The sequence below is a fragment of the Lethenteron reissneri genome, chromosome 51, assembly GCF_015708825.2.
Source record: "Lethenteron reissneri isolate LAM-NWPU_2019-01 chromosome 51, ASM1570882v1, whole genome shotgun sequence".
In the NCBI taxonomy this organism is placed as follows: domain Eukaryota; kingdom Metazoa; phylum Chordata; class Hyperoartia; order Petromyzontiformes; family Petromyzontidae; genus Lethenteron; species Lethenteron reissneri.
Genome location: NC_083829.1, coordinates 9,243,788 through 9,270,062, shown reverse-complemented (window position 1 = coordinate 9,270,062; position 26,275 = coordinate 9,243,788). Strand labels below are relative to the sequence as shown.

Here is a 26,275-nt window from a genome sequence, read left to right as displayed (position 1 = left end):
GGTGAGTGTAGTGGTGAGTGTACTAGTGGTGAGTGAGTGTACTAGTGGTGAGTGTACTAGTGGTGAGTGTACTAGTGGTGAGTGTACTGGTGATGAGTGTACTAGTGGTGAGTAGTGGTGAGTGTACTAGTGGTGAGTGTACTAGTGGTGGTGAGTGGTGGTGAGTGTACTGGTGGTGAGTGTACTGATGGTGGTGGTGAGTGGTGGTGAGTGTACTGGTGGTGAGTGTACTAGTGGTGAGTAGTGGTGAGTGTACTGGTAGTGGTGAGTGTACTGGTGGTGAGTGTAGTGGTGAGTGTACTAGTGGTGAGTGTACTGGTGGTGAGTGTACTGGTGGTGAGTGTACTAGTGGTGAGTAGTGGTGAGTGTACTAGTGGTGAGTGTACTAGTGGTGAGTGGTGAGTAGTGGTGAGTGGTGGTGAGTGTACTGGTAGTGGTGAGTGTACTGGTGAGTGTACTAGTGGTGAGTGTACTAGTGGTGAGTAGTGGTGTGTACTGGTAGTGGTGAGTGTACTAGTGGTGAGTGTACTAGTGGTGGTGAGTGTGAACATGACCACGCCCCACCCACCGTGGTCGTCACGTGGGCGATGACGCTGCTGCTGGTGGGTGGAGCTGCAGCGTGTGCAGCCCGCAGGCAGAGACGAGACTACCTCGCCACGGGTGGGTGCCGGCTGTCTCACTCTGTGTGTGTGTGTCTCTCTGTGTGTCTCTCTGTGTGTGTGTCTCTGTGTGTCTCTCTGTGTCTGTGTGTGTCTGTGTGTGTCTCTCTGTGTGTCTGTGTGTGTGTCTCTGTGTGTGTGTGTGTCTGTGTGTGTGTGTATGTGTGTGTCTGTGTGTGTGTCTCTATGTGTGTGTGAGTGTCTGTGTGTGTCTGTGTCTGTGTGAGTGTCTGTTTGAGTGTATGTGTGTGTCTGTGTGTGTGTCTGTGTGTGTGTCTGTGTGTGTCTGTGTCTCTGTGTGTCTGTGTGTGTGTATCTGTGTGTGTCGCTGTGTCTGTGTGTGTCTCTGTGTGTGTGTGTCTGTGTGTCTCCGTGTCTCTATGTGTGTCTCACTGTGTCTGTGTGAGTCTGTGTGTGTCTCTCTGTCTCTGTGTGTGTGTCTCTGTGTGTGTCTCTGTGTGTGTGTCTCTGTGTGTGTGTCTCTGTGTGTGTGTCTCTGTGTGTGTGTCTGTGTGTGTCTCTGTGTGTGTCTCTGTCTCTGTGTGTGAGTGTCTCTGTGTCTGTGTGTGTCTGTGTCTCTGTGTGTGTCTCTCTGTGTGTGAGTGTCTCTCTGTCTCTGTGTGTGAGTGTCTCTGTGTGTGTCTCTGTGTGTGTCTCTGTGTGTCTGTGTCTCTGTGTGTGTGTCTGTGTGTGTCTCTCTGTCTCTGTGTGTGTGGCTATGTGTGTGTGTCTCTGTCTGTGTGTGTCTCTGTGTGTGTGTCTCTCTGTGTGTGTTCTGAGATCTAACAACCCCTTGCCTCCAAAGCTCCGGGTCTCACAGGCGTATGATTGCCAGGCTGCACTCCTAAGTGGCCATAAAGCGATCGCACACCCCACACACACCATGCACACACATCACACAACACACACAACATACACACACAACACACACACCACACGCAACACACACCACACACACACAACACACACACCACACACAACACACACACCACACACATCACACAACACACACAACACACACAACATACACACACAACACACACACCACACGCAACACACACCACACACAACACACACACACCACACACAACACACACACCACACACAACACACACACCCCACACACACCATGCACACACATCACACAACACACACACCACACACACACAACACACACACCACACACAACACACACACCACACACATCACACAACACACACAACACACACAACATACACACACAACACACACACCACACGCAACACACACCACACACAACACACACACACCACACACAACACACACACCACACACAACACACACACCACACACACACCATGCACACAACACACACACCATGCACACAAAACATACACAACACACCACACACACAACACACACACAACACACACACACGCAACACACACACCACACACACACAACACACACCATGCACACAACACACACAACACACACACAACACACACACAACACACCACACACAACACACACACAACACACACACACGCAACACACACACCACACACACACACCACACACACATAACACACACCATGCACACAACACACACACAACACACACACGCAACACACACACAACACACCACACACACAACACACACACAACACACACCATGCACACAACACACACACAACACACACACACACAACACACACCATGCACACAACACACACACAACACACACACAACACACAGATAAAAGGGTAAAAAAATAAATTATCATAAGAGGTTTTTTGGGTTAGATCGCGTAAATATAAATGTGTCGTTAAACCCGCCACCACCCGACACAGCCAACTAGTAAGGGTTTGTCACGTAAACAGAAGTTGCCAATTCGTCACTAGTACCGCACTAACCGGTTGTGTGCATTTATATTTACGCGAGAGTACGACGTTTCGCCAGTAATTACAACCGGCATCATCAGGCAACAGCCAGATTTGTGGAGAAATCCTCCCGTTTCGTTCCTTAAATAGAGGGATAAATGTGATTTCTAAACCCCAAAAAAAAACCTATATTATAGATGACATTGGTCCCGAAAGCCTGCGTGTTCAACTGACTACTTCTAAAGATAAACCTGAGGTTTTTTAAAATCCTTTATATTAAGTTCACTTGCTTGCTTGCGCGCTTACGACCGTGCAAATCTTTCGGTCGTTTTTTAACCCACTTCCCGTGATCCAATCGAGCTGACATTTTGCACACAGACTCGTTGTGCGTGACAATGAATTTTCGTGAAAATTTTTTTCCAAAATTTAACACTTTTTAGGATTTTTTTTTTATACTTAATTACCAATTGCTTAATGGTGGCAGGCAATCACCTGACCCATAGATGGCAGCCATCTCAAGCCAGAGGACGAGAGGACTCTCGCCGCCACGCATATAAAGGATTTATAGTGAAAAACTTTGTTTTTGCGGGTTAATTTTTCGTCTTCTAAAAGCCTTTGTATAGCTTATCGAGAAACCATGACACATTCACGCTTCAAACGTTTTGTTTCTCGTCGACAGGTGACTTCAACGTCTCCACAATGAACGAGGAAGGCTACGATGAGCCGGCACCGGCGACGGCGAATATTCATTCCGCAAACCTCACGGTCGGCTTCATCGGCGCGGGGAAAATGGCAATTTCCCTGGCCAAAGGGATTTTAAAGCGAGGTGTGTGTGTGCGCGGCGCGCTTCTCCCCGCCAAGGGCCTCGTTCGTGATGGTGGATGTGCGGAGCTGCTTGAGATTGAAATGCGAGTGTTTGGTCAGTTTGTGCGTGCGCTGCAGTGTCCACGCGGCCCTTTGCGTGGACACTGAGGAGGAGGAGCTGGAGCGTGTTTCGTGTTTTCACAGCGGGCGGGGAGAGCGGAGGGTTTCAGAGCGGGAGTGGGCAACACGGAGGCCACGTGGTGTACGGGAGGCTTAAGCTGCATATCAAGAACTGTCCACCGACTGGCGCGGTAGAGGGGAGTGCTTGGGGGGACAGGAGCAGTGCACGGCACATCGGCGTGCCGGTGACGAGCCGTGAGCCCGACCTCCGGCGTAAAGTTAAAATCACAAACGTCGCCGATGCCGCCCATTTATTTAGTTGTTGGTCCAACGCCGCGGCTTGATGATGAACTCCGTTCTTCTCAGCTGTCACCTCCGGCAAGCAGGTTGGAACGTGTTGAACCCTTCACCCGGGGAGGGCGGGGGGGAGCGCTCCTGTGACCTCTTGTGACCTCTTGTCTCCGGGGTGCACGATTTTGTGACGGCTCTCACTCTCGTGTCTCGGCGGTGAGGACGCGGCCACGGTGGAGAGTTGTGGTACGGAGGGGCGGGCGGGCGGGAGGGAAACGGAGTTTGCCGCGATGATCCCCTTCTCGGCCTTTGTCGTTTTTTTTTCTTCTTCTTCAGGAATTGTAAAAGCTGACCGCATCCTGGCGAGCGCGCCGACCGACCGCTCCACTGGTCTCTTCACGGTGTGTACGCCGGCGCGCGGCGTAATCGCGATGCGCCGAGCTTGCCGGCGGACCGAAACAGGAGGCTTTGAGACCGAAACGGGAGGATTTCTCCACAACTCTGGCTGTCGCCTGATGATGCCGGTTGTAGTTATCGGCGAAACGTCGCGGTACTCGAATCGTAAATGTTGTTGTGGGTTTACTCTCCAACACACACACCGGTGGTGCTGTGCTAGTGACGAATTGGCACGTTCTGTTTTTACGTGACAAAGTTTACTAATTGGCTGTGTCGGGCGGTGGCGGGTTCAACGACACATTTATATTTACGCGATCTAACACAAAAAAACAAAACCTCTTATGAATATTGGTCATGAAAGCCTCCTACGTGTTAAACTTACCGATTGCATTGTTTCTTACGTGTCGCAACTCTTCCACAAAGGCCTACCGAAAGATTTGGCGATCGAAGATTTGATGTCCTTGGAAACATTCTGGTGTAAACCTTCATAGGTCCTCGCTTTGTAAACAACAAGTTAAAAACACACTCTTTAGCGCCCTGAGTTCGGAGGGAATCAAAATTGGTCATTTAAACTTACAGTGTATATATATGTTTAAAACTGAGGTATTATTTTGATTCAGAACCCTTAACCACCTCCAGATGCAAACTTTTCTCGAGTGTGGTTCAACATTTAAGTTATAATACTTTGATCCCTCAAAGTTGGAGGACCCAAAAAAAAAAGTTTTCAGAGTTTAACATTTAATGTCATATCTGGATTTGGCTTTTGACTGCAGTGTGTGCCCACATGAAATGTAATGCAAGTCTCTATGAGCCGTCGAAGCATTTAATCCAGTGCCATGTAAAACACTCATTCACCCACCCACCCACCCACCCACTCACCCACCCACCCACTAACTAGCTTACTCACTTGCCCACTCACCCACCCACTCATCCACCCACCCACTTAATCATTCACTCCCACACCCACTCTCTAGCCTGCTCACTTACCCAATCACCCACTCATCCACTCACCCAATCACCCATTTATCCACTCACCCAATCACCCATCCATTCACCCACTCACTCACCCATCCATTCACCCACTTACTCACCCACCCACTAGCTAACCCATTCACTTACCCAATCACCTATCTATCCATTCACCCACTCACCCATCCATTCATCCACTCACTCACCCACCCACTATCTAACCCATTTACTTACCCAATCACCCATCTATCCACTCACCCAATCACCTATCCATTCACCCACTCACTCACCCACCCACCCACTAGCTAACCCATTCACTTACCCAATCACCCACCCATCCACTCACCCACTCACTCACCCATGCACCCACTCGCCACACTGCAGGGCTACCCCACTTTTCTTTGTGCTCTTCCCTCACACCGCTCCACCACTTTGCAATCCCCTCCCTGAACTCTCCTTTTCCCTAAGCCCTTCAAACAAATAACCTTTCACCGCCCAAACCAGCTCAACAGACGCGTTACACTCTCACCCGTGACGACGTCGATCGGAGCGTCACTTCTTCCTCGTTCTTTCTGACCCCTTGAGCCATTTCGGGAACCCTGTGCCCTGTGCTCTGTGCTCTGGCAGTGGTGTTCGATAATGATTGTAATCAGACGGTGTTACATGACTCGACGTTTGTTATGCCCCCCCACACACATTTTTCAGGAGGCTGGAATGAAGACGACAAGAGACAACGGAGAGGTGGTCCGGGCCTGCAAGGTTGTCTTCATCGCCACGAAGCCGCCAGTCGTCAAGGCCGCGTTGGCTGACATTCGCGCAGAGGTGACGGGAGACCACCTGATCGTTTCCATCGCGGCTGGCATCACGATCGCAACCTTGGAAAAGGTAAAACTATATTGTCCATTTTTCGATTTAAGACGCTGTCTCCCCGACAGACCTGGTCTTCACCTGAGGACGGCTGCTTGCGTTGTGGCCGAAACGTCGTGTGAATTATTTTATTATGTTTTATTATTTTTATTATTTTATTACTTCCCTTCTACGTGACTTTACCGAAAGAACCAAGAAGATATATTGTCCATAAGAGAGGTTTTTGGGTTAGATGGCGTCGGTAAACCCGCCACCGCCCGACAGCCAACCAGTAAGGTTTGTCTCGTGAACAGACCGTGACAGTTCGTTACCAGAACAGCACCACCGCACCACCGGCGTGTTGGAGAGCAAAGCCGAATTGTCAATCGTCGCTCAACTCCTCTCTCTTCACCTGCCGCAGGAGCTGCCCAGTGGGTGCGCACGTGGTGCGGCTGATGCCCAACACGGCGTGCCAGGTGGGAGAGGGAGCCATGGTGTTTGCCCGCGGGCGCAGCACGACGCCGGAGGAGGCGCTGCTCCTGCAGGAGCTGCTGTCGCACTGCGGCATGTGCCTCGCGGTGCCCGAGCCCTACATCGACATCCACACGGGAATGAGCGGGAGCGGCATCGCCTACGTAAGCCGCGTTCCAACACCAGAGTCATCGATCATCACACCTCCGTCACCTACGTTCAACACTAGTCATTGATCATCGCACCTCCGTTGAATACCAGAGTCATTGATAATAATCACAGCTCCGTCACCTACGTTCAACACCAGAGTCATTGATAATAATCACAGCTCCGTCACCTACGTTCGACACCAGAGTCATTGATAATAATCACAGCTCCGTCACCTCCGTTCGACACCAGAGTCATCGATCATCACACCTACGTTGAATACCAGAGTCATTGATAATAATCACAGCTCCGTTGAACACCAGAGTCATTGATAATAATCACAGCTCCGTCACCTCCGTTCAACACCAGAGTCATCGATCATCGCACCTCCGTCGCCGATGTAAGCCGCTTTCAACACCCGAATCGCCTTGGAGCCGGTTTGGACGCAGCGCGTACGTTCGCACGAAGAGTTGTCTCGCCGCAGGACGGTAACCGCGTTTGCTTCGCGACTCCGGCGCGCGCCAGGCGTACATGTTTGCGGAGGCGTTGGCGGATGGAGCCGTGAAGATGGGGATGACGAGGGCGGTGGCTGGCGACATCGCGGCCCAAACCTTGCTGGCAAGTCCCACGGCGGCGTGCGCTCGTCACCGATTGTAATCGATCCCGGCGGCGGTGGCGGCGGTGGTTTCTGCAGCGCGTGGAGAGAGGGTGATCAAATTACAGCTTGGGGTGTGTGTAGGGTGGACAGTGACGTGTAAGTTGTGAACACGTGTTGATGTTGTTGTTGTTGTTGTTCGGGGGGGGGGGGGGGGGGGATGGAAGGAGGCCTAACGGAGAATGGCTTGATGACGATGATGTCGTAAGAGGTCGGTGCCAGAAAGATGTGGCCACTACTTGAGCATATTGGCACTACTAGGCAGAGGGAAGTGGAAACAATTAATGACGAAACGTGCAGTGGACACCGACTAGGGGCTATCTGACCACGGATCGTGATGACGACGACGACGACAACGATGAAAGATGTACGCTCGTCAAACGGACGCTCATCATCGTCAGCAGCATCACCACCAGCATCAGCTGGACAAAAGAACTCCCACAAGGCCCCGTGGCTGATGGGATTTGTGATTTCAATTTTTATAAGTGGGGAGACCGTTATGGGAAGGAGGCATATCGTCTTATCTAATTTTGTTACTTATATTTCCCAAAACGACGCGCATGGTTAGTTTGTGTCGAGAGGTTTTGAAAACTCTGGTCATCCTCGCAGCGGTATTTTGGGCTAACCATCGAACAAAGACGGTCACTGCATCGCGAGCTTTCAGATGTGCTTCTGCGGCCGTCTGGAACGCTCTTCCTTCCGATATTGGGAAGCCGCTGGAGCTATGCACTTTTAAGTCTAAATTGAAAACTAATTTCTTTAGAACTGCTTTTGTGTTTAGTTTGTTGTCCTTCCCCCGCACCTCCGATTAGCGCGGTTGGCTACGTCCGGTGCGAAAGTTCAACGTACGTAACGTACGTACGGACCGGAGTCCATGTTTAATACAGAGGGGTCCTTGCCGATAAACCTCTGGCAGTCCACCAACATTGCGACAGGCAGGTCTGACTCTACTGGTGAGACACAGAATGTGGAAAACTGGTCCAGATGTTTGCTCGAGTGGAACCAATGCTGCTGAAATGTTGCATTCCCGGAAAGCTGTGTGGCCATTGGGACGTGTACATTTTGTATTTTTAAGCGCAGGTGAATTGGCTTGTTACGTATATTCTCCACGACGATGCTTGTTATGGGTTCAGCTCGTACAATGATAGAGTTGGGCTGTGGTGGCTGTCCACGCAGCCCGCCACCCCGCACTGCGGCAGTAGCACCGAGGGATTGGTGGGTGACCGCACAGATGTTGAAAAACTCCCTTCCCGCCGTACCCCTGGCTCGCCAGGAGAGGGCGGTACAGGAAGTGGACTTGTGCATCACCTGGCCTATCCGTTCGGGGATAGCGTGTTGCCCCCTCGCACGCGTGGGTTTCCTCCGGGCGCTCCGATTTCCTCCCAGTGCATTAAACGCTTATCGTTGATCGGCCAAAAGCATCTTCATGTGCGTTTTGCATAAATGACGCCACCGCTTCTGACGTCACCTCGTCGCGCGAATTTCAACGATTTTCAACGATTTTCTTTGCAGGGCGCTGGAAGAATGCTTTTGCAAACCAAGGCGCATCCAAGTCAGCTGAAGGACGACGTCTCGTCTCCTGGAGGAACCACAATATACGGGATACACGAACTGGAAAAGGGGAACTTCCGATCCACAGTCATTAATGCCGTGGAAACGGCAACGGCCAGAGCCAACCATCTGGGAAAGCAGTAGGACTTGAATTGAAATGTTTACAAGCAATTACAACTCGCATTTAAGTGCTGGCAGTACGGTGCCTGGGCTTTAATGTTGCAAAAGTGAAGAAAATCTGACTTTACAAAGGTGGAGATGCCGTACAAACCGCGTTCGTCGTTTCGTTCGTCGTTAAAGTTGAGTGATGAGAATAAACGCTGATTATGACATTTTTAGTCTCCATTTGTTTTTGTAAAATAACGTTTTGGCTATGAACACGCATGGTCACCATTCCCCCCTCGTCCACTGGCAAAAAGCGCTGGGCCGGGCGGTAACGAGCGGGTTTTTCCGCGGACCATTTCAGAACCAAACCGTTCTCGACATCCGATTCGCAAGACACCCGAATCTGTCTGGGTGAGGGGGTAGGGGGGGCCAAGCAGGGCCAGGGGCGGTGACGACACCATCGTTGTCCTGACGTCATCACACCCGAGGCAACGGAACAGAATTGGCGTCCTGTGAGTTAGTGTACGCGCGTGTGTGTGTGCGTCTGTGTGCGTGCTGGTCAACTCATGACACGGCGTAGTGTATCGGGAAAGAGGGTGGGGAAAGGGACAGAAAAAACGAGACAGAAGTTGTCAGGAAAGATGACAGGAGGAGGAGGCTGCACAAGGGCCTCGATGCTGCTGCTGCTGCTGCTGCCATAAGGAGCGGCGTCTGTCTTCACAGTGGGCGGGCCAGAGAGGGGGGAGGGGTTCAGGGGGGAGGGGTTCAAGGGGGGAGGGGTTTAATGGGGGACGTGGTCACACTCGTCAGGTGATTTACAGGAAGTTTGAGTCGACTTGGATGTGCATCGCCTTCCTCGGGATTTGCATGAACATGAAAAAACCACGCTTTTTATACTCTTTGGTTCTTTCGGTGAAGTCACGTAGGTATAAAATAAAATAAATAACGACGTTTCGATCGCAACACAAGCGGTTGTCCTCAGGCAGAAAAAAATATCGGTTCCACTGCTCGATTACATTTTTATATTTTTTTCCACCTGAGGACGACCCGCTTGTGTTGCGATCGAAACGTCGTGATTTATTTTATTTTCTACCTACGTGACTTTACCGAAAGAACCACAGAGTATGGATTCCTGCAGTCACGTAGGCTTCAAATCAAGATTGACGCTTTTTATGTTCGTGTTTATCTTGCCTTTGAAAAAAAAGAAACTCATCACTTTAAAACTGTTTTGTGTTTAGTTTGTTGTCCTTCCCCGGTGCATTCGATGAGCACGTGGTGCCAAAGAAGTGAAACACGCATACGTAGCATTTGCATATCGCTATTTCTACATGCTGCTCTGCACGTGTGGCTGTGTTTGGTGCGCGGGTGCATCTGCGTCGAGTACAAAGCAACTTAATTTCTTTTGAAGTCTCTTGCAGTGCAGTTTCGAAAAGGTTTATTCCTATTTTCCGACCGTAAAAGACACTGCGATGCAATTAAATCACATCTCCTCCAATACTTTACACAATAAACAACCCATTGGTATAGTACATTGTTATTCCAAACCCACTCCCCTTGGTATACAACACCGGTTTTACACTCGTGACAAAAAACATCGAGTACTGAAGTGCACCAACAGGATACCGTTTATAGACTTAAAACACGACGTTTGAGAGACATGTGCGATAGATTTCTCGCGCGTTCCTTTCGGGAGCGCTCGTAATTACCGAAGGACCGTCGCGGTAGCAAAGTGAACCACGCGTTTACTTTTTGAACATTGCCAAGTAGTGGTTGACGTGACGATGGTCCCTTCGTTTGAGATGCACGGATTGTATTTTTACAATAACAATGGTATGTACAGACATGATGGGGGGTTTTCTTTCCCTTCTAACAGCAGCATATTGTCAAACCACAACACGCAGGCACACAGACAGTGGGAGACTGTCACAACTCACAATTGCAATTCAATATTCACCACCTCCTGTCCAAATCTTGGCGCGGCACGGGGGGTTGGTTTTTTGTTCGCGCGCGTAAAACTTGCTCATCGGTGCGGAATGTAGGCGAGTTACGAACACCCCTGGACCCAATAAGGTTCCGAGAAGGTCCTTTCAAATCGTAATTTCCCCCAACTCGAGTTCAAGCCATTTCAAGTCCTTCCTCTATCTACCCCCCCCCCCCCCCCCCCGTAGCTTATTCTCTTCACGAGCAAACTAACTGTGCAATGGAGACTTGCGAGCGTGTCAAGCCTACGACTAGATTCGCCGTCGCGGGCCTAAGAGATGAGAGAAGTTTGCTACTAAAGTGAGGTGTTTGGCTTGGATATACAGCGCGGCGAGTGGATGCTTAGGGCGGACCACTTGGACATGTGACTGTGGGCTTCTGAGGGTTGGAGAAAGAATATTTAGGCCGAGGGCCAGGAGTATGTTTTGGCCTCTGTTCATCACATCTACCGAGATTAGCACTGGTCCCCCGCTTACCCACCCCACCTTAAGCGCACGCTCATTCATTCGAGCTTGAAGTTTTACGCGAGTTTTGGTAAGTTGTGCAGAAAGTTTAAGATGTCTCGTTGTTAACGCTGGGACCCTTACTTAGCCGCACCACCTCCTGAGATAGCAATTCCATGTCCTGCAAAATATAAAAGCAAACGAACATTCGCGTCAACGTTCCGTGCCTGGGAAAGCAAACGCTCGTTACGAAAGTTGACGGAGCCTGGCAGGCGCTTGTCAACACAGAATCCCGCGACGAATCGTCAAAACGCCGCCTCCGAGCCCACTGATTTGACTCGCGTCTCTAACGCTTCCCATCCAGCGGCGACAATACCGCAATTTATTTTTTCAAATTTTTTGTTATCTTTTCCCAAATAAAAATTTTCTTAGAGTATGTTTTTTCGGTAAAGTCACGTAGGTAAAAAAATGTAATTAATAAAAGCTCTCATGAGATTGTCTTTTCCGAGACCAAGGTACTCTGCAAACCTCCTGGCTACCATCAAAGGTTTGTACACGAAGCCATCCAAATATACAAACACAGACATAATTTCAACCTAAGAGTATGAATCCTTGCAGTCACGAAAGCTTCAAATCTAGAATTGTTCTTAAAGTCCCCACCTTTTACCTCCCCCCCCCCCTCCTTTACACGATCCAGTTGCATCGGGACTGTCCCCCGGGAAGTCCGGTCACGCGAGCCGCGCCGCGTGCTGCATCGGGCTCACCGTGTTTTGTTTACGATCAAAATAAAATGTCCTTAAAGATCGGTGCCCCGTGCAAAGGTTGCCAAGTTACGGCGCCGTGGTAACCGTCGTTATTACTGTCATTTTAACGGACCCTTAACACACGGCGACGTTAACTCTACAGCAAGCGCCTCTGTGGGGGGTAAACATCGGTCGTTCTACGGACAGACAGATCGACCGACCGATCGAGGTCGGGGGTTAGCAAGAGGGGCTCTTGCTGCACCTATGGTCGTGTACAGTGTTCCCTCGCTATGGCTGTCCGCGAATCGCATCCGGACCGCTCTACACGGCTGCACCGCGAGAGAGAAACAAAGTGATGAGAATGTAACGCGACAAAGCGATGACAAAGTGGTAATGCGTAGCGGAATCGTAAATTAAGCTACGTTCATTTGTAAACTTTTATTTGATACTTTCATATATTTGTATTTACTTCATCTTTATTATAAGCAATACAAATTTTTCGTGTTATCATTTCCATGTATTTGATAGTTTTTTTTCACGTATTTATTTTAGGTAATTAATGAAAATGTATTTAAGGTAATTCATGAAAATGAATAGCTCATTATCCGCGAAAACTGCTGTTCGCGAGCATCACCGCGACGTGTCACCCCACCCCCCCCGTCCCCTCGCGAATAACGAGTCAGCGGCCGGCGCGCGCGAAGCAACGAAGGCAAAAAGAAGATGCACCGGCGTTCACCTTTTGGAGGTACATATTCTTGGTGAGCTGCTCCTCCAGCATGTGCTGCAGCTTTTTGTTCATGTCCCTCACGCTGTCGTCCCCCGGCTTCACGAGGTCCCGGAACACGCTGCCGATGCTGCTCCGGTCGGCGTGGGCGTGCGCGTGGGCGTGCGCCGCGGCCGTGTCTTCAGAGTAGGTAGTAAAAAAAGAACATGGGCAGGTGGCTTTGCGTGTAAGATTATAATATACCAATACCCATACCCGCCATTCGCACCTTGAGGCCACGTGAAGTGTCGAAGGCTCGCTGACGGGAGGTCTCTGGACAGACCCAGGTGCCACGGGTTGACTGACTGAGATGACCGGCATATGTACCACCAGCTGTACTCCCTACTGTGCCAACCTGCTGCATTTTAGCTGCCCGGCGCTACGCTCGTTGTTGTGAGCGTTGCTCCTCTGCCCTCCGTTGTTGCTGAAGGGCGACTGCCTCCAACTGCCCAGTAGCGTCCTTCACGAGCCTCCTCCATAGAGGCCGATCTTGGTATCGCTGGTACCAGTCGTCGGCAGGTCAATATATATTTAGATTTTTCTGCGTGGGTTTCCTCCGAGTTCCTCCAGTTTTCCTTCCCACTGCTAAACGAGCGTGCGATTCGGAACTACGTTCGGTACGGCTTTTTGCCGTTTGGATACAATCTGGGACCGTTCAATTCGGCATCCACAGTACCCAGCGATGATTGCTACGCGATTTCCAGTAGAGTATATTTTAGAGTAATTAAAAATATTTCTTGCCAAATTTGGACCGTGTCGTCGACACACCATGGCTTACTCTTCTGCAAAATGATGTGACGTGACCTTTAGCGTCTCGTTACGAAGCGGGCGGCGCTTATTCGCGGTGAATACATCCGCGATATTAACCGGAGCGGGGGGACGGGGGGGTCCTGCCGGAGTCGAACCGCCAACGGCTACAACCCGCACACGCTGCGTATACACGCGGCTTGATGGGCGAGTGACGACAAATCCCAACGCTCGCGATGCGTGCATCGGATCATGCGGACGAGGAAAGATGATTTTTACATTCGTTGATAATTTTTTCCCGTGGAAATGCACCACAAAGGCGATCGTTTAATTTAGGTTCACGGTCGAAGGAAAACGACGGGAAGGAAAGGTGGCGCGGTAACTAACGCCGCAAACAAGAAGTTTAAATGCAAAGTTGGGTCGGTGGGAATGTCGATACAAATATAATTACCTATCCGACTTTCCATGACGTACGCCTCAATGATCGCGTTCTTCTTGCAGATGTCCTCAGCCATAGAGGAGCTGTTGGCCTCCAGGTGTTTTACCTTCACACGCAGAGCAGCATCAAGTAGTCAGCCGGGACGTGTGAGCGGCGATCGCTACGGCGAGTGGGATTGTCTCGTGTCTGGCGTATGCCGAGCGTCTGGTGAGTAACGGCGCCTGGTATCTGGCGAGCGTTTGGTGAGTGCGAGTGGTGAGTGGTGACTGTCACATGAGCGGTGAGGTGTGTGTGCGCTTTCCAAGACTCCTGTGATAATGAATTCCTCTTCATTTTAAAAAGTTTGCTATGTGTCCATTTAGATGTAAAAAAGAAGACGCCAAGGTATTGTTATCTTCTTGGTTCTTTCGGTAAATTCTCACGACGTTTCGGCCTGTTCTCCACCTGAGGACGGCTGCTTGCGTTGTGGCCGAAACGTCGTGAGAATTATTTTATTATGTTTTATTATTATTATTTTATTATTTCCATTCTACATGACTTTACCGAAAGAACCAAGATGAATCGCTGCAGTCACAAAAGCTTTAAATCGAAAGGTATTTTTACCTTCTCCTCCAAGTTCCACTTCTCCTGCTGCAGCTCTGCGATGCGCTGGAACATATCCGTCACCTCGTCGTCCGACAAATCAGCGGGACGTGACGTGTGAGGGCTCTCCGTATGCTGCTGGCACCACAAACACAACAAACACAACAAACACGGGACGCGGTTTTATTCAGAGCGTCAACGACGACGATTTCGACTTGCAGCGCGTCGCCCAGTAGTAGTAGTAGTCGCTATCGGAACAGAAGCTGAGGAATATGCCGGTGCGTTATAAATCTTGGATTGAGATCGACTCAGAGGCGTGAGGAATCACGGACGAGCAGGAAGGCAGCCACGCGACGAAGCAGCGCCAACCATTGCCCAAGCTCTGCGATCCTCTATATATTACTGTGTGAATGGCCAATTAACCCTTTCCCATTCCGAGACGCCTGCAAGTTGCAGGGTGGGTGTCCCGTTCACCGCCGAGTCTCGGAAAGCGAAAGAGGTTCGGCGTTAATTTTATTTAGAGAGTCGTAGTACCGTTGTTTTTTAAGACGTTGTAACTCACCGCAGAGAACCGTAGCGACACGACTGCGCTCTACGACAGCTGGCGCCAAACCGCACCACACACCCTCCCGCATGGCCTTGTGGGAGCCTCAGTACCAATAAAGTTATTACATTTTTTCTTCCGATGACGTACACGTGACGTACACGTGACGTACACGTGACGTACACGTGACGTACACGTGACGCACACATACGTCATCGGAACGGGAAAGAGTTAACGAGCATTTACACGTGCGAGGAAACCACAGCACCCGGAGGAAATCGACGTGTGTGCGTGGGGGAAACGCCCCATCGAGTGACGCAAGCGCCGTCGCTGTGACCACACCTTGCTGGAGGAGGGCGTCTCTCGCATGATATCCCGGTAGCTGAAGGACGAGATGCTGCTGCTATCGCCGGTCTGCGTTCGTGTTGGCGAGCACATGTCGGACAAATTGAGCTCCTCCATTCCTGCAACACAGAGGTGGCGAAACGCTCCGATGTCAGCGCGAGTTGAAGAGTGACTAACGCGTAATATTCATAACCAAGGTTTCGTGACCAGCTTCATTGGGACATCTGCCAGCATTGTGGCAAATCGCCTGATGAAACCAGTTGCAATCACCAGTGACCCGTCACGGTTCTCGAATTGTACATGTTGTGGGTTTACTCTCAAAACACATCGGTGTGCTGAAATACTAACTGGCACATTTTGTCCTGTTAGCGAGCTTGTATTAAGGCTGTAAAAACACAATGCGGTTGTGTGGTCAGCACGGGGCCTGACTGCATTTGTGACAAACCTTACTAATTGGCTGTGTCAGTTGGTGGCAGGTTTTAACGACATCAATATTTACGCGATCTAACCCAAAAACATTGTGAATAATATTGGTCGCGAAAGCCTACGTGCGCAATATTCACCGGATATTTGATTGCAATAAAATCGTGCCATTTTGACAAAGTTGATTTGAAGCTTTCGTGACTGCAGGAATCCATAATATATATTATATTTTATTTCTACCTACGTGACTTTATCCGAAAGAACCAAAGAGTTTGACAAAATTGTTGAGCGCAAGGCCCCCCCCGAAAGGCCCAAAACGTCAAGCGGCCAGCAACCGACAGCCGGCCGTAGTTTCACGGCGGGTGGCGATGCTGCCGTTGCTGCTATCCGTGTAGAATCCCAACCGAGGAAAATTTGCAGACAAATTTCAACGACAAGTGGAGGAGGACCAGGCGATGACGGCCTTTCGCACGACGTCACGCGATCTTGAAACGTCCACTGTGCAGCGGACGGCGGGTATTTACAAACTGCTGCAACAAGTAGCATGCGCGCGAACCGCCCGGTCACGTGACCAAACGTCTGGGTCCTTCTCTTCGTCCGCCGGGTACTGTGGATGCCGAATTGAACGGTCCCAGATTGTATCCTGACGGCAAAAAGCCGTACTGAACGTAGTTCCGAATCGCACGTGTGTACGACAGTGGCCTGATGTTTAGCATGGGAGCTGTTGGCTCATAGTGAGAGGAGGGGGGTACAAATTGTGCTGAAGCAGCAGAGTGTATGAAAGCACTGCTTAAGTTTCCTCTGGCCGGGCAGAACATCATCATTGATTCGAGCTTGCCGCTATACTTCGAGCTTGCCGCTATACTTTGTCACCTGAAATTTCGCACCACGCAGCAGCTTTCATTTCACGAGGCATACTCTGCACACGGCACGCTCGGTGAAGTCTGCCTCGAGTTTTGCCTCATTAAAAGCAACTGGAATATATTTTGGTTAAATGGAGCAAATGTTACGGATTTGTCGTGATTGACCTCAATCGTTACTCATGAGAACTGTTCTTCAATTCGCCCGGTGAGGCTCAAACGACAGTAATTGGAGCGCTGTTAAACGCGCCTACACCACCTGAAAATTTTCCTTGTTTGGTCGCATCGGCTGGCGGAGGCTTCTTATGACACAGATTTGGCCAGATCGTTACGTGGCAAAACCCAAAACTCTATTAGGACTCGCAATAATAATGCAGGGCAGCCAAAACCTACGTCAGTTTAACACGTAGCAGGCTTTCGCGACCAATATTATTCATAATAAAGGTTTTTGGGTTAGATCGCGTTATTTATAAATGTGTCGTAACCCTCCACCACCCGGCACGGCCAAACAGTAAAACATGTGTCACGTTTACAAAGGACAAAATAATTCACTTCTGTAGCCCACCAGTGTTAAAAGTGAAATGTTATTTTGCTTCCGCGAGGAAACAGTCTTCCCCGATCAGCTACATCACCTGCAGTACACCGAGACAGCGCAGATTCAGCGGTATTTGTACCGAATTTCTATCCGTCACGATCTCGAACATACGACGACGATTACCTGCGCGCATTTTGCTGTTGGTTAAGAAATCCTGCAGTCTCTCCTGCACCCGATCCGCCCTCTTCCGCTCCAGCTGCAGCTGCCTCTTCAGATCCTTGAGCTGAGCGAGCGTGCAAAGGGAAGAAGAAAAAAGAACCCACAAGACATCGTCACCTAATGCGATCATCGCCAGAGACGCTCTCGGGCATCGTGATTCACCAGCAACGTTGTAAACTATATTATTTAGAAACACGGCAGTAATGATTACCCACGTGCCGCTTATAAAGTTACAGATGCGCAATTCAGAAGCGGGGCTACGTACTTGTGAAATAATAATAAGATAAACAAACTTTACAAAACCTATTAATACACTTCCGCTTATTATACTTTTAGTTAATTTCGTAAATGTATTTATCGTATCATTATTCTCGTGCCGAGTGTCTTCTGCTGCTGCTGTGTCCTGTACGGCGCTTTGAGGTCCTCGATGAAAAGCGTCTCTGAAGGAGTGAGCCAGAGCAGCTGCTTCTTTGGCACTTACCGCAGCGCTTCCCTTTTTCTCGACGATCCTCTGCTGGTCAACAACATCCTTCAGCTCCTGTCAAAAACAACAACAAAAAAGAACACATCACGGCACCCGAGGCACAGTTTTACAATTTCAACGAAGGCCGAGCACAATTCGCATAAGCGGAAAGCATCGGACAAGGGAAATGTTGTAAATTACAAACGAGGCTGCAGGTACATGTTTTGGACGGTGGACAGCAGAATAAAACGCTAATCTAAGATCGCAAATGCTGCAGCGGTTGCTCAATACGGCCCTGCCATCCCTATACAGGGTGCTTAAACATTATTTCGGTAAAGTCACATAGAAGGGAAATAATAAAATAATAAAAATAAAACATAAATGTTTACATATGCAACTCTGCGTGTGTACATGCATTGCGTGTCTCGAGCTTTTCCGACTCGCACCGTGCTTTTGAAGCAGTGCAACGCACCCGCGTCCGCGCAGTGTTTCAGCCCGGGCGATCGATTGCACCCCCCCCCAACTCGACCGCACAACGAAGACTCGGTGGTGCATCGGAGGCCTTTCGGTAAACCCACGGCGCCCTCCGTTTCAACGTAGAGCTCAACTTCACCAACCTGCTTCAAATGCTCGATTTCTTGCTTCAGTTCCGCCTCTCGCTGCACCATGTTCTCCAACTCTTGCTTGAGATGAACCGCCTCTTCCATTTTTTTCTGTGACGAAAAAATAAACAAGGCCACACGGTGAATTAATGCACCTTCGGATACGCTTTTGACATCCGAATTCAGACACTTTTATACGCACGCTCTCATGCGAAGGTCACATGACTCGAGCGTGATACCCGCTCCAACGTGACGCGTAGGGCTTTGCCAACCGCCGGTGGAAGCAAAACGTGCGTCGGTGCACAATCCTGTGCCCGAGGCAGCCATCGAATAAAGCTGTCACGTGACGAACAAAACGCGGCCGATTTATCGCTGCTTCAGCACACCGGCGCGCTGCAGGAGAGCAAATCCGCGTTTTGGTGCTAGTTGCAGCGCACGTGCCGGACACCGATGCTCATCGCCCAAGAAAACGTCGCCGACAATATTTTTGTTCCTTTTAAGGGCCACGCACGGCGTCATTGACGAATGCGTCGGGGGAGCGTTTTTGTTCAATTGTGCCTCGAGTTCCACTGTTAGCAGCAGCAGCAGCGGCGGCGGCGGGCAGCATCGCCAGACAACATGTTCCAAAAATGTGGTGCACCTGCTACAATCGCCCTCGTGCGGAACCCGTCATCGCGTCGTGCGTGACGGCGCGGCGTGGCGGTGGCGTTAGATCAATCCAAGCGATTCCTAAACATCGTCCGCTAGTAAAGGGATTGAAGGTGTGCCGTTCGTGTGCCGGCCGGTGTACAGCTGTGTGCAGGGTGGCACAGCGTGCAAGTGGCGGAGGGCGAGCGGTGCGCTCGTTACTTGGGAATCCAGCCGGTGCTGCTCCTGCAGCTGCTGGATGCGACCCTGATGCTCATCGAGGTTCTTCTTCGCCAGCTCCTGGCGGGTGCAGGACAATAAACAGGAGTTGAGAATTTTTGTTACGAGTGTGGAAACCGCGTGGGTCGTAGCAGAAGCGAGAGCACGGATCTAACGAGAGAGAAAGGAGAGAGAACAAGTATAACCCGTAAAAACAAAGTTTTTCACTATAAATCCTTTATATGCGTGGCGGCTAGAGTCCTCTCGTCCTCTGGCTTGAGATGGCTGCCACCTATGGGTCAGATGATTGTCTGCTAGTATTAAACAATTGGTAATTAAATATTTAATTTGTTTTCCCTAAACAGTGTAAAATTTTGGGAAAAAATTTTCACGAAAATAAATTGTCACGCACAACGAGTCTGTGTGCAAAATGTCAGCTCGATTGGATCACGGGAAGTGGGTTAAAAAACGAACGAAAGATTTGCACGGTCGTAAGCAAGCAAGCAAGCAAGCGAACTTAATATAAAGGATTTAAAAAGAAGATCACTTCATGACAGTTCACCAGCACTGGCTCAAGCAAGGCCTCTGCTGATGAGACAATCAATGGCGAAACCGGTGCAGAGTTTGAGGAAGGTTAGCGTCTCGATAAGCTGCGACTTCCTGTCTCGTCGTCTGTTAAAAACTCAAACAGATAAGTGGAAATCCTCCCCGTAGAGGGCATTAATTCTAGATTTGAAGCTTTTGCGACTGCAAGGATTCATCGTCTTAGTTTTGTTTTCCTCAAGAGATGCCGCGACAACAACTTAAGCGGTTGTGCTTTCGCGACGTTGTCCCACCTGAAGAAGGACGCTTGTGTTGCGCCCGAAACGTCGTGATTTAATTTAGTTGTTTTCATTTATTTTATTTTATTTATTTTTCACCTACGTGACTTTACCGAAAAAACCAAAAAGTATGAATCCTTGCAGTCACGAAAGCTTCACATCTCGAATGAACAGGCACGGTGTTCGCCCGCTCTCGACGAGGATGACCAATGAAGGAGACTTCTTACCTCCGCGTCCTGGAGACGTCTCTCGTACCAGCCCTTCGAACTCTCCAAACCCGCTATTTGGCTTTGGAGGCCGTTGGCCATCTCCTTCAGTCCCTCCAACTCCTTTGTCTTCATCTGAAAGAAACCGTCCCGCGCGAGAGAAGACGCGTTTTACGACGGGCGCGCTCGCCAACATCGCCAACAACGCCCGCGGCGCCGGCGACACTGCCCAACGGAGTCAGGCGCATTCGCCGCTCTTTGCAAGAGGCTCGCGGTTTGCGCCCAAAGTGGCGGCCCTGCTTAATACTGCGGCGTAATAACCAGAAAAAAATACACGGCGTAGGCTTCACAGCGAACGTTTAACATCCCCTGATATGATTGTGTTTTAAAGCAAAAACAAAGCTCACCGATACGAATCCCGCTGGTACAGGACAGCTACTCGACGCAGAGGAGCCGACTAAACCCACTTTCCACCGTGCAACCATGCAACAGTGCCGGGGCTGTGCCGATCCAGCCCAGCGCAGGTCAGGATGGGCCGGCCGATTTCTCACCGCAAAGGGGCGGAGCCGTGCTGCCGACGTCACGAGCAACGCACGAGTCGATACGCGCGTGCACGGAACGTCGCGCGCGCAGATGAACGCGTCGCTAACGTTCACGGATCCGCTCGGCGAGGACGAGCCAGACGCCGGGTGCCTCTCGTGAGGCCGGCGTATCACGGTTTGATTTGGGCTCGGCACGGCAAAAAGCCGGTGGAAAACCACCCGTAACGGTGAGGGCCCCTTGCTGCTTCGGCTCGGATGTGCCAGTGGAAAAGGGCGGGTGTGTACCCAGAGGAGAATGCTGGCCACCCTAGAGAATCACGACAATGAAAGCTCAGGGTGCCCCCCCCACAACTTAAGCGTGAGCAGTGGTGGCGCCGGGTGGCTTCAGAGGTTCGTGTGCTGAGCCGGAACCGCCGAGATCCGGGGGTTCAAATCTCAGCAACCGCTCGCTGCCGAGCTGGGGTTCTCGGCGACAGTGAGTTTATCGACGCTGTCGAGTAACCAACACGGCGGCACAAAACACGTCCACCTGCTGCCCAACGACAAGAGGTCAGCGAGTCCGTCGTGCGCGTGGATAATGGGAACGCGCGGACAGAGACTAAAAGTAGGATTCATAGGTACGGCGGTTTTGTGGATTCGTTTAGACACAGAACGCAACACCAACAACCCTTATCCTGATGCCGACACAAACCGGAAACGTATGCACGTGTGAACTTCTTTCGCACCGTACGTAGCCAACCGTGTTAATCGGAAGTGCGGGGGAAGGACAACAAACTAACCAATGTAGGTTGAACTTCTTTCGCACCGTACGTAGCCAACCGTGACACACGGAGGTGCGTCACCGACACGATACGTGTTACGCAAAGCGCAAGGCAGCAGCCGGGACGACCGACTGCAGCAAGTCGATCGCCGCCCCCCCCCACCGACCCCATCACCCCACCCCCCCCCAGTCCGGCTCACCTTCTCATCTTTTAGCTGGGCACGCAGCTCGTCGGCCGAGCGGACCATCTCCTCGTGCAGCTCGCGCAGCTCGCGCTCGTAGCGGGCGCGCACCCCCAGCACCTCCTTGTCGTGCGCGAGCTGCATGGTGGACAGCGCTTCCTTGTGCCGGCCCTTCTCCTGCTGCGTCTCGATTGCCAACGCGTCCAGCATCGACTTCCTCTTCACGGCGAGCTGCACCGTCACGCGTTCAACAAACGCAGACCATCTTGTAGAGAGCCCTTGGCCTGAAAGTGGCGTTGTCGGCACCCGACCATGGCGGCGATTGCTAACAGGGTGGGGGACTTTTCTTGACGCGTTTTACCTCTCGATCGGAAACCTGTACGACGGCAGGTTTGCCGTGGTAGCTTTAAACGGGGTGCGCCATAGCACGCTTGACGGGGGGCATCGCTTTGGAAGAAAAGTAGCGAACGCGATACCAAGCACTTTGGGAATGTGAAAACAAATCGAAAGCGGTGCATGTGAAACGGTCAGCGCTAAGGGGACGATTTCTTGCCCACGGTCGACACGTCCCGTGGTGCGTATTAGTAACTGGAGTTTGTGACCCCAGGTTGGACTGTGAGCAAGGCCCCTAGACTCATGGGAGAAATGAGTGCAATGCTTCACACACACACACACACAAACGCATGGAGTGCTGTGTAAAGTCATCGTAACGAAACAGTAGCATATTAAATGTCGTAAAATGGAGTACATGTATGCTCTTTAACGCCACTGGAAATGCTCTCTCTTCACGTGTTTTTACTATTATCGTAATCGCAGTAATGTACATCGCTCTTGATGAATGCAATTCTACAGGCGTTACGGATCCCGGCGGCAATTCCAAACGTCACGCTCGCGCGAACGAGGCATTCACCTTGTTGGCCTCCTCCAAGTCTGCTTGCAAACCGACTTTTTCCGCGGACAGCTCCTGCAGCCGATCGTGCGTGCGGGCCTTCTCACGCGCTGCCTCCTAGGCCGCAAGCAAACCGCAACGCGTGCGTGCGCGCAAACATAAACGTCTGGTCAACGAACCGCAACGCTCACGAGACATGTTAAATACAGGGCAGAGGTCGCAACCGGGTACCCGATACCCGTACCCTACCCGATACCCGGCTACCCGTACCCGGCCGGGTACGGGTACGGGTACGGGTACCCGTTTGCGACCCTGGTGCGGCCGGGTACGGGTACGGGTAGACCGTGAGTCACTGGTGAGTAACTGTTTGTCACTCATTTCCCAACGTCTTGTCTCTTCTCACAATTCAAGTTCCTAGAATCAACCCACCCGCGCCTGCAACATGGCTTCATCCCAGAGGTCGCAATCAGGTACCCGATACCCGTACCCTACCCGTACCCTACCCATACCCGGCTGGGTACGGGTAGGGTACGGGTACGGTCGGGTACGGGTACGGGTACCCGTTTGCAACCCTGGTGCGGCCAGGTACGGGTACGGGTAAGGAATCAAAACCCGTTTGTGACCTCTGATACAGGGTGGCCATAAATTCAGGACACATCGATCATGCATATTCGTCCCATGCCATTACACGCGGTTCAGAAACACGGTCATTAATAATATAAATATACAGGGTGGCCCAAAAGCTAGGACACATTGATGACGCATATGTTAGTCCCATGCTATTAGATACTGTTCACAAAGACAGTCATTAAAAATATATTGTATACATGGTGGCCCAAGACAGGACACAAAGCGCAACCACCACGAGATGCAGAAGACGCATACCTGGTACTGCGATGTCAGAGATTCCCTCTCAGACACCAGATTACTCTTCAGCAGTTGAAGCTGGTGGACTTCTTCCGTCAAGCTCATATTTTGTTCTTTCAAAAGATTGATCTCCACCGTTCTTGTCGTTTGAATCTACAATCGAGAGAAAGACTACTCGAAGCACGCTCACTCGTACTTTTCCCCCAACAGCGCAACAAAAACACAACCGCCTACATATCACCGCTGCGTGAAGGGCAACCGCTCAAATTCCAAACGGTGACCTGCGGAGTTTGAGATGAGGGGTGTATTGCAGACAGCGGGCGTGTTTAGTCACCCACCACAACTCGGTCAGGCTTTGGTGAAACGTTCACTCAAACCGTGGATGTGCGAGAGACGGCAAGGAAGAAGCCACAAACCCAAATGGGAGGGATGTGCTGCTCTATATTTATTGGGTGGTGAGGCCTTTATCCAGCGCAGTCAACTAACCATAGTTGATGATGATGATGAAAAAATATTATTCTATTCTAATCATGCGTTTGGCAATAAATTCAGGAGCTATGTGGCAATGTTGAGGTCTGCTGGTCACGATGAGAGAGCTTCAGGAGAGAGCTTGTGTCGTTTTGCTATACCTCCTCTGTTGGAGGAGCGCAGGCTCCGGTAGTTTATTTACAATAACGGTCCATTAATTATGGGTTGCATGTCCACAATCGCACAACTGTGGCTGGGTCTTTAATGTTCCGTTTACGAAGGAGATGTGACGCATCGGCCTGTTGATGTTCTCATGAGGTTGATGGTTCCACCACCAGAAGTCATCGAGGATAAGGAATGTCAAAGCGATAAGGTGAGGTGATGTGTGGTGATATTTGGGTTGTCAATAAGGTGTTTATTCAGGACATCCGCACTGTCCGCCAGCGTTCCTCATGAAGCAAGCGGGAGGGAAACTTCGGAATTGAACGCGATTTTTACAGCACGTCTCTTCTCTAACGTTCTAAAAATGTATACAAGCACACCGAAAACAACGTCCACAATTCAACTTTATGTTTGGAGTTTGCGTGTCTCTCCCTGTGGACGCGTGGATCTTTCTCCCCTCCACATTAAGAATCAACGTGCGTTTAGAGTATTTGGTTGCTATAAACTTCCACGTGATAAGCCACTTCCGTTGAGCTAGAATTTGTGGCCAGGTCGCTTCTGAGCTATATAACTCAGTGGGCCTTACCTCGTAAAACAAAAAGTTTAAATTAGTTTAGTAACCGCACATTTTGTCCTTATAGGGTGTTGACAAAAGATACAAATCTGCCAGAAAGAATTGAGGTGCGAAAGAAAACCTGCTCGAGTGCCGCCAGGCTTGTGCGCAAGGCCTCATTCTCCCCGCGGATCTTTCCCATCTGCTCCTCCTTCTGCGCAATCTGAGTCGCATTCTGCCGAAACAGAAACCAACGTAAGCAACAGCAACAACGGGGGAGGGGGCAGGGTGCACGTAGCAGATTCTCCACCCAGAATAAAAACATTTTTGCAAGGGGAAAACATTTCGATTTAAAGCTTTCGTGACTGCAGGGATTCATCTTCTTGGTTCTTTCGGTAAAGTCACGTAGAAGGGAAGCAATAAAATAATAAAAATAAAACATAATAAAATAATTCTCACGACGTTTCGCCCACAACGCAAGCAGCCGTCCTCAGGTGGAGACCAGGTCTGTCGAGGCGACAGCGGTTTTCACCTGAGGACGGCTGCTTGCGTTGTGGCCGAAACGTCGTGAGAATTATTTTATTATGTTTTATTTTTATTATTTTATTGCTTCCTTCTACGTGACTTTACCTAAAGAACCAAGAAGGGGAAAACACTTTGGCAGACGACTGTTGTCATTTTGTCCGCGGTAAACGATGTTTCGCATCACAGGGAGCAACCACGTCACTACGACTCCGAATGCAACACCGCCGAGACGAATCATGCCCGCAACCACGTACAAGCCAGCACTGTCGACGCAGAGGGATATTCTCATCTTTTTTTTGCGCTTGCTTTACCCGGCAAAGCCTCAATCAAGTGTCGCGACCATTTTTGCGGGAGGCTTCTGCCCAAGTTTTCACGAAGAGGACTAAGACACACGGAGAGCTCCTCTCACCTCGTCGCCCTTTGCCTTCAGCGCCTCGTCGCGTTCTTGCCGCTGCTTCTTCAACTGCTCCTTCAGCTCGCCGACATCCTAAGAGGGTTACGTACACGGGCAGAGGATTCGCTTCGAGTGAAAGATGACATTTATTTGCATAGCCGTCAACCCAAACAGTTTACCCCATATTCTTGTGCAGGGAAATTGAGTTTTGAAGTCCATACGGCGTACAGCCGTTTCAATACAGGCAAAGACACTTTTTATTTATTTGTGTTTCTCCCTTGTGATGGGACTATGTAGGATGAACGTTGAGATTTATAAGGGCACGGGGCAGAGGTTGCAATCGGGTACCCGATACCCGTACCCTACCTGATACCCGGCTACCCGTACCCGGCAGGGCACCCGTTTGCGATCCTGGTGCGGCCGGGTACGGGTACGGGTAGGCCGTGAGTCACTGGTGAGTCACCGTTTGTCACTCATTTCCCAACGTCTTGTCTCT

The 26,275-nt window shown here is 50.5% G+C and overlaps 2 protein-coding genes across 3 annotated transcripts in view; one reads left to right on the top strand and one right to left on the bottom strand.

Annotated features, from left to right (window-relative positions):
* Positions 1-559: 559 nt before the first annotated feature.
* On the top strand, positions 560-9,103 carry PYCR3 (pyrroline-5-carboxylate reductase 3). The gene is made up of 7 exons (XM_061572998.1): positions 560-660; positions 3,201-3,347; positions 4,073-4,137; positions 5,807-5,999; positions 6,380-6,582; positions 7,091-7,183; positions 8,733-9,103. Exons 1-7 carry the CDS (start codon positions 588-590, stop codon positions 8,913-8,915), a joined length of 957 nt encoding a protein of 318 aa, XP_061428982.1. The 5' UTR covers positions 560-587; the 3' UTR covers positions 8,916-9,103.
* Positions 9,104-10,296: 1,193 nt separating this feature from the next.
* Positions 10,297-26,275, bottom strand: part of GRIPAP1 (GRIP1 associated protein 1) — a 36,487-nt gene continuing 20,508 nt past the window's right edge. The window contains exons 14-28 of one of the 2 annotated variants that reach the window (XM_061573032.1): positions 25,795-25,872; positions 25,003-25,095; positions 23,696-23,830; positions 22,832-22,927; positions 21,940-22,152; positions 20,459-20,572; positions 19,414-19,491; positions 18,580-18,675; positions 17,981-18,037; positions 17,464-17,563; positions 15,460-15,581; positions 14,595-14,711; positions 14,004-14,097; positions 12,779-12,945; positions 10,297-11,480 (exon numbers count right to left, since the gene is read on the bottom strand). In XM_061573032.1, coding sequence (XP_061429016.1) covers positions 11,409-11,480; positions 12,779-12,945; positions 14,004-14,097; positions 14,595-14,711; positions 15,460-15,581; positions 17,464-17,563; positions 17,981-18,037; positions 18,580-18,675; positions 19,414-19,491; positions 20,459-20,572; positions 21,940-22,152; positions 22,832-22,927; positions 23,696-23,830; positions 25,003-25,095; positions 25,795-25,872 — 1,632 coding nt within the window. In that variant the 3' untranslated portion in view covers positions 10,297-11,408. The remainder of the gene's footprint in view (positions 11,481-12,778; positions 12,946-14,003; positions 14,098-14,594; positions 14,712-15,459; positions 15,582-17,463; positions 17,564-17,980; positions 18,038-18,579; positions 18,676-19,413; positions 19,492-20,458; positions 20,573-21,939; positions 22,153-22,831; positions 22,928-23,695; positions 23,831-25,002; positions 25,096-25,794; positions 25,873-26,275) is intronic. The other variant, XM_061573033.1, reaches the window with a different exon arrangement.